Source organism: Desmodus rotundus, chromosome 5 (genome assembly GCF_022682495.2).
Source record: "Desmodus rotundus isolate HL8 chromosome 5, HLdesRot8A.1, whole genome shotgun sequence".
Taxonomy (NCBI): domain Eukaryota; kingdom Metazoa; phylum Chordata; class Mammalia; order Chiroptera; family Phyllostomidae; genus Desmodus; species Desmodus rotundus.
Genome location: NC_071391.1, coordinates 40,369,172 through 40,385,326, shown reverse-complemented (window position 1 = coordinate 40,385,326; position 16,155 = coordinate 40,369,172). Strand labels below are relative to the sequence as shown.

The 16,155-nt window shown below is 40.6% G+C and overlaps 1 protein-coding gene across 2 annotated transcripts; it reads right to left on the bottom strand.

Moving 5' to 3' along the window:
- Nucleotides 1-2,519: 2,519 nt before the first annotated feature.
- TMEM9B (TMEM9 domain family member B) lies at nt 2,520-16,134 on the bottom strand. 2 transcript variants are annotated; one of them, XM_024559009.4, is made up of 6 exons: nt 15,922-16,134; nt 13,349-13,440; nt 9,324-9,432; nt 8,097-8,231; nt 3,519-3,692; nt 2,520-3,051 (listed from the first exon to the last, which is right to left on the bottom strand). In XM_024559009.4, exons 1-5 carry the CDS (start codon nt 16,024-16,026, stop codon nt 3,537-3,539), a joined length of 597 nt encoding a protein of 198 aa, XP_024414777.1. In that variant the 5' UTR covers nt 16,027-16,134; the 3' UTR covers nt 2,520-3,051; nt 3,519-3,536. The 2 variants fall into 2 exon arrangements, with proteins under 2 accessions (XP_024414777.1, XP_045050207.1); XM_045194272.3 differs by lacking the exon at nt 13,349-13,440 and having other exon boundaries at nt 2,520-3,692; nt 15,922-16,078.
- Nucleotides 16,135-16,155: the final 21 nt, after the last annotated feature.

The following is a 16,155-nucleotide window of genomic DNA, read 5'->3' as shown; positions in this document are numbered from 1 at the left end:
TACTTACCCATTCCTTTATTGAAGGGTCTTGGATGTCTTCCTTCCAAGTTTTGGCAATTACAAATAGAGCTGCTATAAATATCCATGTGCAGGTTCTTGTGTGGATGCAGGATTTCAACTCATTTAGTAAATACCAATGAGTGTGACTGCTGGATCTTACAGTAAGGGTGTTCTCTCTTTAGAGAAAATGTCAAACTGTTTTCCAGAGTGGCTGTACCATTGTGCATTTCCGCAGCAATGAATGAGAGCTCCTGTTGCACCAGCATTTGGTGTTATCAGAGTTCTGGGTTTTGGTCGTTCTGTTGAGTGTGTAGTGGTCTCTTGTTTTTTTGTATTTCCCTGGTAAGATATGATATGGAGCCTTTTCACTTGCTTATTTGCTATCTGTGTATCTTTTTTCGTGAGATGTCTGTTCAGGTCTTTGGACCTTTTGTTAATCAAGTTGTCTTGTTGTTGAGTTCTTTGTATATTTTGGATAATAGTACTTTATCAGATTTGCAAATATTTTCTCCTAGTCTGTGGCCTGTCTTCTCGTTCTCTTGACGCTATCTTTCAGAGTAGTTAATTTTAATGAAGTCCAGCTTACCAATTCTTTCTTTCATGGTTTGTGCTTTTGGTGTTTTTTACAATTTTACTTATTTATTTTTTAGAGGGAAGGGAAGGAGAAAGAGAGGGAGGGAAACATCAATGTGTGGTTGCCCCTCACATGCCCCCAACTGGGGACCTGGCCCACGATCCAGACATGTGCCCTGACTGGGAATCAAACCAGCACCCCCTTGGTTCGCAGGCCCACACTCAATCCACTGAGCTACACCAGCCAGGGCTGTTTTTGGTGTTTTATCTGAAAAGTCACTGCCATAGCTTTTTTCCTGTGTTATCTTATAGATGTTTATAGTTCTGTGTTTTACAGTCAGGCCTGTCATCCATTCTTAGTTAGTCTTTTGAAGGGTGTAAGACCTATGTCTAGCTTTTTTCTTGCACATAGACGTCCAGGTGTTCCAACATCGGTTGTTGAAAACACTTTTCTCTGTTGTATTGCCTGTTTCTTTTGTCCAAGGTCAGCTGACTGTATTTGTGTGGGTCTACTTGTGGGCTCCATATGTTTTATTGATCTATCTGTCTGTTATTCTGCTAGTACCACAATATTGCCTTGATTACTAGTTTTATGTTAAGTCTTTGAGTGAGACAGTGCCAGTCCTCTTTTTACTTCTCTGTTCATATTATTGTGTTGGCTTTTCTGGGTCTTTTGCCTCTTGATATAAAGTTTAGAATCAGTGTGTTGAGATACAGAAAATCACTTGCTGGGATTTTGATAGGGATTGTGTTGAATCTCTATGTCAAATGGGGAACTGGCATCTTGACAGTGTTGAGTCTTCCTATCCGCGGACATGGACTATCTCTCCATTTAGTTAGTTCCTCTGACGTCTTTCACCAGTTTTGTAGTTCTCATCATACATATTTTGTACCTATTCTCTTCGATTTATACCTTATCACTTAGGGGACTGGTACTGGTAATTGGTGGTGTTTTTAATTTCACATGTTCATTGTTAGTACATAGGAGGGCAATTATCTTCTGAATATTAGCCTGCTATCCCGCAACCTTTTTATAGTCACTATTTCCAGGTTTTTTGTTGTTTTGTGATTCTTTTGGATTTTCTACATAGACGATTATTTCATCTGAAAGAAAGACTATTTCTTCCTTCCCAATTTATATACCTTTTATTTCTTGTCCATTGCATTAGCTAGTACTTGCAGTTTGAAGCTGAAAAGGAGTGGTGAGGACTCCTTGCCTTGTTCCTCATCTTAGCAGGAATGCTCCCAGTTTTTCACTGTTAAGTGTGTTAGCTGTGGGGTTTTGTAGATACTCTGTGTCAAGATGAGGAAGTTCTCTTCCACTCCTAGTTTACTGAGAATTTTTCATAAAGGGTGTTGAATTTTGCCAAATGCTCTTTCTGTATCTGTTGATAAGATCATTTCATTGTCCTTTTCTAGACTGTTGATGTGATAGGTTTTAGTAATTGGTCTTGGAATAGTTAACCAGTCTTGAATCCCTGGCATTAAATTTCACGCAGTTGTAGTTGAACTTAGAAATCTTTTAATACTCACAAATAAAATCAATAATTTTAGGTTAGTTTTATAGGTCTGAAAAATTGTTTTTTACTAACCAAAAACCCATTAATAGCCCCTAAAGCCTTATACTGATGAATTCAATGTAACTTAATTCTAATAATTTTTGCCAAGAATTTCTTAGAACAAGCATTTGTCCATACATTATAAATCTCTCAATTTATCAAAATGTTATTTCCATACACAGACTTCCAGAGACCCATTCTTAATACCCGTACAACCTCTCGGCACACAGACATACACACTCACGCACAATTTGGAACCAGTGTTTTATGACTAGACTGGTCTGAAACGGGAGTCTGACAACAGGGTACAAAATGCTTTCGCATTTTTAAATCCATCATAGAGCAAAAGAGGGAGGAGAGAAAAGTTAAGAGACATAGATACACTGGTAGGTGTTTCAAAAATTACTTTTATTGTTCCATTCCAAAGAAGATGTAGGAAGGAAAAGCCAGTTACCCACGGACTGTCCCGCCTTTCGAAGGGAGGCACACAGAGCTCCAACACCTGTCCAAAGCTGCACGCGCCAGAGCTCAAACAGCTGCCTCTCAACCTGACCAGAAAGGCTGACAAATATGTGAATGCCATCAATCCAGCAAGGCTTGGGTTTAAAAGAAAAGTTCTTTATTGCAAGTATCCAAGTCCTTAGGATTCATCCTTAAAGATAGGAGGGGTGAGAAAGACGACACATGCCGTGACTATGGTCAGTCATTACAGTGAAGCAGCGAACGGCCGGTTGGTTCCGGGACGCACTGCCTCACGCGCCGCAGTGCTGACAGAAAGCCTGCGCTGTGTGACAAGCCACCGGGCATTTCGGACCCAGTGTACCACGACGCGCAGCCACACGCCAACCAGATACCTAGACAGTCCAGTCAGTGCGAAATGCCAAAGGGACGGGCCAGGGCTTTGACGGGGCTGCCTACACTGCGAAATAGAAGTGAAACGTGAAAATACCGGTAAAGTCTACTTACAAAACATTCCTTAGTGAAGTGACGAGAAAAGTTATGCTAAGCAGTTCCCACACATCCCTTTCCTCCCCTGCCAAAAACAATAACGACAGCAGCAAAAACAAACACCTGAAAATTATCTTTAAAACCAAGTTAAAACTGTGTGGTGAAAAAGAGAATGCTTGTTCCAGGGGAAGGACTTCAACAAGCAGACTTATTTTTATTTGTAAAAGTCACAAATAGGAAAAGGTTTATTGGCTGACTCGTGTGCACTTTAAAAAATGTGTCTTGATATGTTAACAACACAAGAAAACACCAAGCACGTTTTTGTTTCAGGTTTTGAATTTTCCATCAAGAGTTGGTGAAATCAACAGGGTGTAAAACAAAACCCAGGAAAACTCAGTCAGTTTTTTCCAGTTGTCTGCCTTGTTGCTTTCTAGTTACCTTGAATTTGATTCTCAATTAGCTGAGGACAACGTGACGGTCAAAAACAGATTTTCGCTGCTCTTGAACTTGAAGCTTCCAGCGCTGCTGGGCATACTCTACCTTATTCAGCACATTGGCTCGACTGCGGGAATGGGCCAGCACATCGTGGGCATTTGCAAAAGGCTGGTGATCCTGAAAGTTCAAGAACGGAGAACATAGGAGATGGCATAATCAGTGTAAAACTGAACAGAAAACAGCAGTTATCCAGCCACAGAGACAGAAACAGCGGGACTTTTTAAAGAACAGAGCATCTACGGCACTCAACTGCCGGAAGTGGGATGAACTCAGCTGCAGAAAGGTGATTCAAGTGGCATAAGTGATGAGCAGGTATTTGTGTAATGTTCCCATGGGTCACTATTTCCAAAGACATTTCCCTTAAGAAGCAGGGACCAAAGATAAAGACATTGGTCATGTATGTTAAAGAAAGCTTCCCTAACAGGTAGGAGAAAGAAAATCTATTTTCATGTTAATATCTATATGCTATATAGACACAGAAGGTAGGAGTTTTGCTTGCTTTATTCAATACTATATAGCTAATCTATGGCGGAGGAAAGACTTGTAATTACCTGACTCCCATTATATTAGAATTTTTACTTTCCAGCTTGGGGCCACATTCACCCTGAGAGATGAGTTGACAGGATCTCATCTTGGTCGATTTTAATCTCTCCCTGCACCCTTAACACATGCACTAAGTGGACTTTCCCCAGTCTGTAATGGAAAGAGATGAAGCTCAAGTCCTAAAATTACCCTCTATTACCAACGAGACTGAGGAATTATTACTGCAGAATTTCTATTCGATAAAGACCTGAATCTTTCCATGCTGAGAACCCAGTGGCTTCCATGTCAGTGGCCACCTCAGGAAAGAGGCTACTGAAAGCTCATCCAGGTATCTGTGTAGAAAACCAACCTATCCTGGGCAAAGTAAACCGAGGCACCTGATGTTTGTAGTCATTACACGGGGAGCTAATCTATCTATGAAGGAGATATAAACACAGCTGTCTAAACGACAAAAAGCATTCAAAACTAATTCATCTGCCCTTTCCTTGATCTCTTTTTCCCAAACCCTGGTTAGCAAAGCTTATAAGTGTTCCAACACAGGATCCAAGTCATAAATTGTACCTCTTAAACTAAACTTTGCCTCTAGTAAAGAAACACTGTTTCACTGTGCATGTTTGCAAAAGCTCTGCTGTATAGACAGGGCAGGAGCCAGCATGTCTGCAGAAAGCTATATGCAACTGTGTAACTACACACAACTGTAACCATGTGGTGGTACAGCACCCAGTCGTCTCTTTATACCAGGACATGTACGTAATTATATCAAAAAGCTTTCTACAAAGGATCTTTCCCTGCCCTCTTTACCAAAATCCCATCAACCTTTCACTTAATTTAGGTAGCAGTTGTGTAAACCCTATTAATTTTCTTATTTTTAATCTTCAAGTGAAAATAATAAAAACAATTTCTTAAAAATGTATCGAAGATATAAGAAATAAGGTGAAAAAGAGGAAGGCTAAATTTGCAGATATTTATGCTTCCTTGATTTCCCACGAGGAAATAAACTGATCCAAGGTCATCTAACTTACTGGCACAAACACCAAGACTTAGCTCACCTAACCTTGACTTGGTGTCATATTGTCTAAACATACTGATTTTGTTCAGGTAGATTAAAATGACACTATAGGAATATGGTGATGAACTTGTATATAAAATATTATTACCATTGATTTGTTTTCACATAAACAAGACTGGAAAGAAGGATGAACTTGATCAGCAGAGCACCTCTCAATTTCACAGTCCTGCTACCTACTCTTCAAGGCAGGGGGAGAAACATCCTCTTAAGGAACAAATTTAAAGGACTAAACAAACCAGTAGCCCTTTCGGTTCTCCACCTATCAGAACAGGACTGAACTAATCGCTCATGGTCACAAATGCTGGAAGAATGTAAACAGAGTTAACCTTTTTATGTTTGTCCTTTTCACACCTGATAAAATTACAATAAATACAAAACATGTTTTAATGCAATGCTTTGATAATAGCAATGCTGTGTCATGGATATATAATACAGTAAACACCGTGACTGCTTACAGTGAGCTTCTGAACTACTTGTACTAACTCTCACTTGATTTAAAATGGTCTATGCTAAACAAAAATCTAAAAAATTAAAACAATTTAACTTAGAATTTAACAAAAGCACTTTTTAAAGCACGTAAGTAGTGAAGTGCTCTTATCTTGGCTAAGCAACAACTGTAGAAATTTTAATTTAACTTCTTTTTATGCAGAATTGTTGCCATAAATTCACAGCTCTGGTCTGGAAACCTCTCTCTGCCCACAATCAGTTTAATATATATCCAAGATTCAGCCAGGCCTCTCAGAAACAGTGTTCGCAAATGGTCAAGTTACACACAGAAGCAATCACTGGTGAATGAAAAGGTTACTAAGCACATGATCCCACCAATCAAATGCCTTTCCTACATGTTTTTATCTTCACATTTGTGCATCCATTTCTTTATGTTATTTGTGTATTATATTGATATGATCTATTCTTAAAATCAGGAACCAGATACTTAGTGCTGTTAGTGATGTAATTTAAGTCAGACTTTTTATCTATGTGCCTTACAATGAAATGGTTTATATGGTCTTTGATACATAACATTTTCATATGTTAGTAGTTCCCAGCTGGGGGTGATCTCACTCCCCAGGAACTTTTGACAATGTCTGTAGACACTTTTCATTGTCACAATTGGGATGAAGATGCTATTGACATCTAGTGGGTAGAGGCCAGGAATGCTGCTAAATATCTTACGAATGGACAGGGCAGCCCCTACAACAAAGACTTACCCAACCCAAAGGGTCAAGACTGGAGAGGCTGAGAAAACCCTGTCATGTGTGAACTAGCAAGGGAACAATACCTGTCTCTCTAATGTTCCTGGTACATAACCTCCTGTCCTTCTAGCTCTCTTAGCCCCTTCGCCCCACTAGGTCTGATTTTGACCTCTCCAGACCCTAGTCTTGACCTTTATCCCAGCCTGTTAAGTCTCCTCCTGAAATTCTTAAAAAATAGATAAGCATTTCTTATATAATTAAAAGTAAAGGAGTAAACAAACTATTAATTGTCATTTCTTGTACATGTCTGTTTCTTTTCTGTTCACCTCTTTATTGCTCATATCCAGCACAATACCTGATAATGAAAAGCTATTCATTTTGTATTGGACAAATGTATAAAAGAAACAAGGGAAAAAGAGGTAAATAGAGGTGTTTCTATGAAAGCTCTTGACAAGAACATAAAAATAAAATCTTCCCCAAATAAGGTGAATATTCATAACTGATATCCATGAGACAACAACGTATTAATCAAAAAGCAGGCTCCATTTGTAGTTATGAGTCAGGCCATCCATCAGGACCCCTTTTCCATCTTTCACCAAAAGGTCCGCAGGCCATTTAAGAGTAAAGGGACTTCTGACTGTGGTTAGCAAGGGTTCACCCTGGCTTTAGTTTTGGAACTGGTTCTCGAAACTCGACTGAATTTTATCCACTTTGAGGAACATAGTCCAATAAAGTAATCCAAGAAAAAAGTAATTTATATTTTTTAAAAGATTTTATTTATTTATTTTTAGATAGAGGGGCAGGGAGAAAGAAAAGGAGAGAAACATCACTGTGTAGTTGCCTCTCACGTGGCCCCAACTAGGGACCTGGCCCACAACCCAGGCATGAGCCCTGACTGGGAATGGAAACAGCGACCCTTTGGTTGGTAGGCTGGCACTCAATCCACTGAGCCACACCAACCAGGGCAAAAGTAACTTCTAAAAAATTATATATATAATGGAAATTTGGAAACAAGTCCAAACAGGATAAAGACAAAACAAACAATATACTTCTCTATGCTAAACGGAATAACAAGTTTGTGGACTACATCAATTTCTGGACATTTTTGAATAAAGTAATGTTAACACAAGAAGCAGACCACAAAACAATTTATACACTGATTATGCCAACTATATGTAAGAATATAAATGTGTTTTAAAGATAGGAAGATAACCTGGAGTGATGGTTTTATTTTTCTCTAGAGATCAAGATCACAGGTTTTTTTAAAAAAAGGATCACAGGATATATAAAATATCAGCAGGTTATCAAGCTGCACTTCATTAAGAAAAGAACAGCATGGTCTTCATGCTTCTCTTCACCAAAGCCTCTCTCCCCTAAGATATTTGGTGATGCTGACAGGAAAGGTGTTCAGGCAGGAGCTTAGGGAGAAAACTGTCTCAGATGCTTTTCTCAATGTAAACAGCAAAGGCAATGAAGTTGTGCCCTGGGTACTGAAGAGCAAGGCCTTGTATAACACTCTCACTAAGGATCACCAGTTTAAACCACGATATTTATGGCTTTCCCAAGCAATTTCCTCATAGAGAGACCAATGCTAAATTCAGAGTTGTCTTTAGCTTCTCTAGCTGATGATCTGCTCCAGCACAAGAACATCTGTATTACACCGCGACGATGACAAAGGACATCATCGTGTGGAGCGAGGGCATGCTGAGAACTTACCCCAACATCGTCATCACTCTGTATTAATTGTGAGTGTCCAAACAGGCGTCTCTTCAGGATGGGCTCAACCAGAGTAAGGTACACCATGTACAGAAGGAGAAGGCCCAAAATGGACAGATAAATTATAATGGTAACCTAAAGGAAATTGAAAATAAGTTACAACTCTGTTCAAGCCAAGAAATTAGAATTTTACATAATAATAGTAAAGCCATAGTGAAGACTGATCTATCTGCTAAGCATGAAGGATTTCTATACAAACCTGATTCCCACATAGGAAACAAACTCAGCTCTTCACCAAAGTAGTAAAGAAAAAAGGAAAGAAGGCATTTGTCTTTGGGATCTTTCTGTGTCTCCAAAACTTCACTTTCACTTACTGCTAGTCATCTGTCACCACTGACAGCACTGACAGCACCTGAGTGCAACGCCCTAGGGCTGGAAGACAATGTAAAGGAACGCTAACAGAAAATGTATGCAGATGGATTTCAACAGAACCCCGTCAGATTATCTTAGATGCACAAAAATACGTTACAGCCCAGTGATTTTCTTGAGATCTTAATTCGTGTGCTGAAAGAGTCAACCACAACAGAAATCTTCGTAACTGTCACAGCTGACCAGACCCAGATTCCCCATGAGGCAGCTTTTTGGGAAAAAAATAGGAAGCTCCATATAAAAACAAATTGGGGAAAAGAACCACAATAAAGTAACTGAACTCACTAGAGGTCAAAATGGTGATCAAAATGACCTACTTCCATTTCCTACAGCAAATAAAGAAAGGAAATCTTAAAATCCAGAAGTCATGTTTTTAGAATAGAATAGTCACTATATATATAATTTTTTCTAAGGGCTGAGAGGGCGGGACGAGGGCCTAATCGTGCTGCTCTCGCTATCCTTTGGCACACATGGCCCACAGAGAAGATGGGATATTCTTCTGGGATGTGCTAATTACATATAGGGCATTTTTGTGCTATGCACACATCATACCTATCTAACTTATCCTGATTAATCCATAGAGCATCTCAATGAGGCAGTCAAAGAGCAGGCCCATTGTTTCTTTTGGGGTGGGGGTTGGAGATGAGAAAGAGGGGGAGAAGGGGTGGTGGGGAAGAGCAGTAGTTTAAATAACTAAAATAAAATTCGTATGTCAAATTTTCTTTCTTGTCTCAATACCATCAGGAACTACTCCAGAAGCAGAAAAAATGGATTTTTTTTTTTTTTTTTTTTTTTTACCTTGATCGTCACAGAGCTTCTCTCCTCGTATTTGCACTCACAGCGCAGACAGTAAGCTTCTATGTCAGGCTCCCGCACAGACATGAGCTCCACAACATGAAGGCAATCGCTGAAAAACACAAGGATAAAATACTGCTTGAGTCTAACTGGATTTTCTACTCACCCTGATCAAAACTTTCTTGGAATCCAGAATGATTCTTGAACTTCCCCAATGAAAGAATATAAGGAACAAATAAGGGACGTAAAACCATTTTCTCTCTTCTATCAGCAATTTGGTAAGATTTAAGAGCCTCAGAAGCTATCAAGACACGTGCAGTAACTATTTCCAAAGGTGCTACTGTTTAAAATGTAACTGAAAAGTCCCAAATGGGATCAAAAACTACTTAGCAGATTGAGTCATATTCAAACTTGTTCAGTTACCAAGCAAAACTGCTTTAAATGATTTAAAGTGACCTGGAGCATTGTTCAAATATGAGATGATCTCTTTTATGAATTAAGTAACATCATTCTTAATTGCCACAGTGTGGTATATGAATGGCTAATCACACTTAACAGCTGGTAAATTCTGAAACTCTGAAATCTGAACATTCAATAAGAAATAATTACTTGTTTTAACGAGCAAAAGTCTATTGAAAAAGCATGAAGAAGGAGGACTAGAACAATAAAATATTTGTAAATGAAAACTGATTACTTGGAAGAAGTAATGGGGCTGTCCAAAAGGTATTCAGCTATGTAACATGAAAAATAAACATTTATTAAAGAAGACACAAGATACAGAAGCACTGTACATAGGACAATGACGCCTCAATCCCCTTCAAAGTAGGCACCTTGGGACCTCACACAGTTCTCCCAATTGCCATCAGCTGCCCTGTTGTATTTTCCTGAATCTCACTGAAGGTCTGAAATCTCTTCCCTTCCAAAGGTAATTTTAGCCTTGGAAAAAAGCCAGAAGTCACAGGGTGCTAAATGTGGGCTGTAGGGGAACTGAGTCACCTGGGTAATTTGATATTTTTGCCAAAACCTCTGCAAGCGAGGTGATGCATGAGCAGGTGCATTGTCTGATGAAGCTGCCAATCGCCAGTTGCCCACAGCTGCAGCCTTCTAAATCATCCCAATGGTTTCCACAGAGGAATGTTCAAGCTTAACATAAAATGTGGTGCAGATTCGTTGCTCTACTCACTCAGGCATTTTGAATGTGATGGCCACACAGTACACATGCTCACTCAACGGCATCTACTACCCCCGCTGACTAGTACAGTGAAATTGTCATAGTTCACACATGTAAATTCCAGTCCACTCTCCTTAGCTGCCAGGTTACATAGATGTTGCACAAACCACTCTCATCATATTAACAATGGCTAGGGTTTTTTCTGGACAGACCTCATATCAAAAATAAAAGGCTGAATGTTTTATTGTTGGATTTTTTGGGGGTTTTTTCCCCCTAGTTTCCAGGCTACTTATTTATGACTTATGAAAAAGCATTTCTATAAAAAATCTTTTCCCAGTATTCTGTTAATTCTAGGAAATAATTATTACTATCCCTAGCCAATAAGAGCCTACTACTTTGATCACCTTCGGCAAAAGTAGGCAAACTTTTCTTTCTTCCTGCATTCTGCGCGGCAATTTTCTTCCCTTTTGTCATCTCTTCCTTAGGCATTTCTGGCTACACAAACTCTACTATAACTTCCTGTCTCACTCTACCCACCCTTCTTGGGGGCACCCAATGCTCTAAGCTGATTCTTTCCTGTTGCCCTATCAAAACATACTTTTTTGTTTGTTTGTTTCATTCCCTCTGCACTGTGACATAAGAAGAAAACCCAAAATAACGTAAGTGATAAAAGTTCAATCAGTTATACTGAGCAGGTAATTTAAACAAAGGCAGTATGTAATGAAAACGTAAGTCTCCAATGGTAAAATGTCAAGTAAGGGTAAGGTCCCACAACTCACACCATACAAGTGTGTGATATCTGTTCCAAAAGTATATGAGAAGACCAGGAATGTAGCCAGCTGGATGCAGGCAGAAAATGGGCAGAGAAAGCTAAATCTCATTACAGGAATATCTATCTCAGAATCATAGCCCAACACTCTCAGACAGGTCCCTGCATAAGGTCACAGAGTAAATTATTAGCTAAAAGGATGAGAATCCAGGCCTCCTGCCTCCTCGGCCAGCCCCCCATGTATCTCTCTGAACTTCAGGAAAATGAGACTTATCTCCCATTTAGTTTCCTAGTTCTGCGTCAGAAGCCTTAGTAATACTATGTAAGAATTACCTAAGAATCTAAGTACTGGGTACTGAGTGTTTATTTTGAAGGAAAAATACAGTTTAATAATGAAGAGATTTTGAGTGCTGTGCAGAAGTTGTGCAGGGTGGGAGAGGAAGCAGAAAGGTTGGTCTGATTGGCCAGTGCGAACACAGAACCCAGATACAGAACTCAACCCCTTTAGGAACTAGGCAACACTTCCCCCTAGTGCCAAAAGGAGGACATTTTTCTCTTTAAATCACACCCTAAACACAAACCAGAGAACTAAAACGTCTTAAGCCACACAGCGTAAGTCAATGAAGAATTAAAGCTAACAACTCAACAAAGTGGAGGCCAGAAGGTAAAGATTCATCTAGGGCCAGATATTGCAGGCCTCACAAAGCCGTAACGTAACTTGCCCACCCTTGTGCCAGTCAAAAACTTTCGGTGACAACTGGGAACCTATCTTCAGTAAATGGCTAAACTGCAGGAAGGAAGCAGGGAGACAGGAAAGAAATACCCCAAACATGCTTTGTTTTCAACTGTTCACTTTGACCAATAACCAGGGATGAATGACATGTGCTTCTGTCTGAACCTGGAATAACAAAAAGTTAGTGAAAAGATAGTACTAACTGCTTGAATAGCGACTTCATCTGCCACTCAAATAACAGACATCATATGTTATTACTGTTAATAGAATGAACTATAAGTGCTCAATATATTTTGAAAATTTATAGGAATAACTTCAAAACTTATTTGAGCTTTCTTGTATCGTATCAAATAACTTGCTGATATAAAACCTATAAAAATATGGTTAAATCTCTTTGTAATATAGAGGCCATTTAAGTGGAACGTGGAAGTTCTTAAGAACATACTTACCAAATACCAGATTAAACCAAATGGGAATAGACAGTAACATTAGAAAAATTAAACATTCTCAAAGGCTGCCTTTTCTTTTTCAAAGTCAGCTGGGAATACAGTAACCAAATGAATTTAATTTTGCTTTCAAACCTTTGCAGGCTGTTTAGCTGTGAAATCAAGCACATGTGAAAGTACATAGCATTTGGAGGTAGTTTTCTTCTGTGCCTATCCCGGTGTTCATCCACTATGATCACAAACCATGAACACATTACAGTTTCATGGGAAGGAACCCATCCATCCTGCGACAAAACAGCTGCTTCCCAACCATTTTATGGCACATTTATAAGGTCTCCTGAGATGGACAGAGAGGGCTGCTGGTGGCTAGCCAGTCAGGGTCCCAGTCATCACAGGCCTGCCTGATTACCCTGAGGTCTGGACGGATCAATAGCTTATCACACCTATAGCCTATTCACAGCATACTGACTGGGAAACTGATATATGTGATTCATTCCTGTTCCTTCCTGAGCCTCTGACACCTTTTAAACATAGTCTACTATATTTGGCAATATGGTGTCAAAACCTATAACTTGTAAAAATTATAACCCAGATAAATGAGGCTTGCTTACCTTGCACTGAAAAGCAAGAGGGTGGGCCAAAATTTAAGGGGGAAAAGGAAAGTAGTTCAGGTGGCACAAACTCAGTCCCATCTCGAGAAAGCCCACCCTACCTGGGGCTTAGTGTTTGGCCCTACTCATCTTGCACTCAGGGCCTTTCTCTCCCTTTTTCACATGGAAATGGAATTTGACACTTTTGCTTAGAAGAAATACTTAAAAAGAAAACAATACGTTGGATGAACATTCTGGGCTAACAGTGACAACCACAGAAAGAAATCTGACAGGTAAGTAAGTAATCCAGAATACTTACCAATCTTTTTGGGATATGTTCCTATTATAAATATGCCCCGGAATATCTTTATAGGGAGGACAAATACATTTACACCGGACATCCCCGGAATTCTGTAACCAAAATGGAAACGTGGTATATAGCTTGTTGATAGTTTATCATCAATATTTATAAAAACTGCATCATATTCCGTATTTTGCTGTGTATAATGCGTACTTTTTTGCCCAAATTTTTGAGGGAAAAATAAAGATGTGCATTATATATGGGCAGTACTAATTCTGTATCTACACAAATATTTTTAATTCTTTTATTTATGTTTATGCATTAAAAGTCTAACTCTAGAAAGCAATAATGGTATCCGTATGCAAAATAATACCCTGGAATACAATCATCGGATGGGTTTCTAAATATAAATAAATAAAAGATTGAATTGAAAAATTAAAACGAAAGATTTTTTCCCCTGAAAGGTTGGGCCAAAAACGTGAGCGCACATTATGCACTGGAGACCATTATACACGGCAAAATACAGTACATTTTGTTAAGCACCGCCTGCCAAGTATTCTAAAACCATTCACTTAAAACTTTCAATAACTTTGAGAGACACAAATCATTTTTAAATAATACTTAGTACCTGATCTGTAACTTATTAATCACATTATGGGTCAGATAACAAATGGTGCTAACGTTATCACCACGTATCTGACAGTCAAAAGACATAGTACATGGATAGCTAAATAAGTTGTTGATATAAAAGGATGGGCAAGAATTGAATTAAAAATTACTCAAAAAACAAGTCACAATTCTTCTATCCACCATTCTCCCATGCTTAGGTAGAAAGGCATTAATTGATATGGATAAAAGGGATTCAGCCAGAGTCCTATCCTATCAAAGGGATGAAGTTTTAAAGGCACTCAGTTACAATTAGAAAGTACTTAAGGGAAGTGGCTTGAGTCTAGCTGAGATCAGTTTGGTCTACCCTCCGCAGGAAACTGCTTCTAATCCCTAGTAGACAGAAAGGACAGCCACAGATAAAGCAAATTTCAAAAGGTGGAGGAAGATGTGACTAATACATGAACAGAGGGAGAAGGAGATGCTTTGTGGCTCATTAGTCCCAGAGGACCAGGCCCACTGCTCTTATATATGACATGTCTGGTAGAGCTGCTGACAATCCGTTCACTCATTCAGCAACCATTTAGTGAGCATTTGTCTGGTGCCAGACCTTGTGCTCAACGAGGTGGATTCAGATAAGTGCAAGACACGGTTCCTGCCTGTAATTAGGACATGCCCTGATAAAGGAGACTGACAAATAAATACATGATTACCATACACTGCCTAAAATGGTGACAAGAGATATGCGGAGGGTGCCAACAATGCTTTGAAAGTCAGGACACTTGCTGCTGTTTCTGTTTCTGGTGGGAGGTAGGGATGATTTCAAAAAGAACCCCTGATCAAGAACCCCAATCAAAACCCCCTGATCTTTCTGCCTATAATTTGTCTTTCCTAGACTTTATATTTAAAGACATTACGAGGCCCTGGCCGGGTAGCTCAGTTGGTTAGAGCACTGTTCAGATATGTCAAGGTTGTGGGTTCGATCAGGGCACATACAAGAACCAAACAATGAATGCATAAATAAGTGGAACAAATCAATGTCTCTCTTCTCATCTAAAAAATGATATTAAAGATTAAAGCTCCTATTTTTTAAAAAAAATGCAAATATCATTGTTTTCCCATCACACTAATGTGAATTCCTTCTATTCCCCCCAATAACGAGCTAGCTCATCAAGGAGGAAGCACAGACATGTACGGGGCCAGGGCAGGTCTGGAGTGTAGGCAGATGAAGGGGGCTAGAAAGCAGCATCTGGGGACTAGAAGAGCCAAGAAGTGGAGCAGGGGAGAGGCCACAGCCTCGTATTCCTGTAGTTTGGCTCCTCCCATACCCACTGAATTATAAGTTAGAGAGGAGGCAAGAAAGGGGTCAAGAAGTCCGGGAGGGAGTTAGGTGAGGATACTAGGTTGGTGAAGACTCTGGAAGTCCTACTGGGAAGGAAGGCTGCCCGGAGAGGCAGGTTTCCACAATAGTGAGGGAATCTGCTCAGGGAAGAGTTCAGAGGAGTTAGCTCCTTAGAAGGGAGACTTATGTGAGATGGGGGCTCTCCATCATTTTGCCCTGGGGAATGGGGGAAGGGGTAGTGGTCTGCGAGGCTAGTGGAGGGTGTTGGTAGGCAGTCAGAGCTTCAGGGTGGAAAGTTCAAGTTAAAGGCTCCCAGAACTGGAAAGGTTATACAGTTTGGGGTGGGGGCTGTCGGGGCAGGGCAGGGAAATGCCAAGGAGGCAAAGGAGTTGCTGTCCAAACGGTGGGCACTGTTGGGGCTGGGTGGAGGTGAGGGAGGGAGGGCGGGGTGTCAGGGCTGGGCGTAGAGGGCCATCAGGCAGTAGGGAGGGTGGTGGTGGGGGCGGGGGGCAGCCAGCGCTGTAAAGCGAGGAGTCGGACGGTCGGGGATAGGTGAGGAATGGGGAGAGCTGCAGGTTGAGAGACCCCCGCCAGGCGGGGGCAGGGGAGCTCCAGTTCGCGGCGCAGGTTTGGCGGGACTCACCTTGGCGGCGTCTGACATCTGCACCAGCAGCAGCACGGACAGCGCCAAGCAGGACACGCTGAGCAAGGAGCCAAGACGCAGGAGGCCTCCCCACAGAGTCGCCATCGCCGCCAGTCCCAGCAGCCCCCACGGCCCGGAGCCGCCGCGAACCCCTCCGGTTCGGGCTCCTCCGCCTGCACTTCCGCCCGGGCCTTCGCGTCACCCGCCGCGCCGGGACCTCACTGAAAAGCTTCC

Coding starts and splice junctions, on each gene's coding strand:
- TMEM9B (XM_024559009.4), bottom strand. CDS start 16,026: ATGGCGACTCTGTGGGGAGGCCTCCTGCGTCTTGGCTCCTTGCTCAGC. Junction 8,232..9,323: donor GAAGCTCTGTGACGATCAAG/GTAAAAAAAAAA, acceptor AATTTCCTTTAG/GTTACCATTATAATTTATCT. Junction 3,693..8,096: donor AGAGTGATGACGATGTTGGG/GTAAGTTCTCAG, acceptor TTGAACTTTCAG/GATCACCAGCCTTTTGCAAA.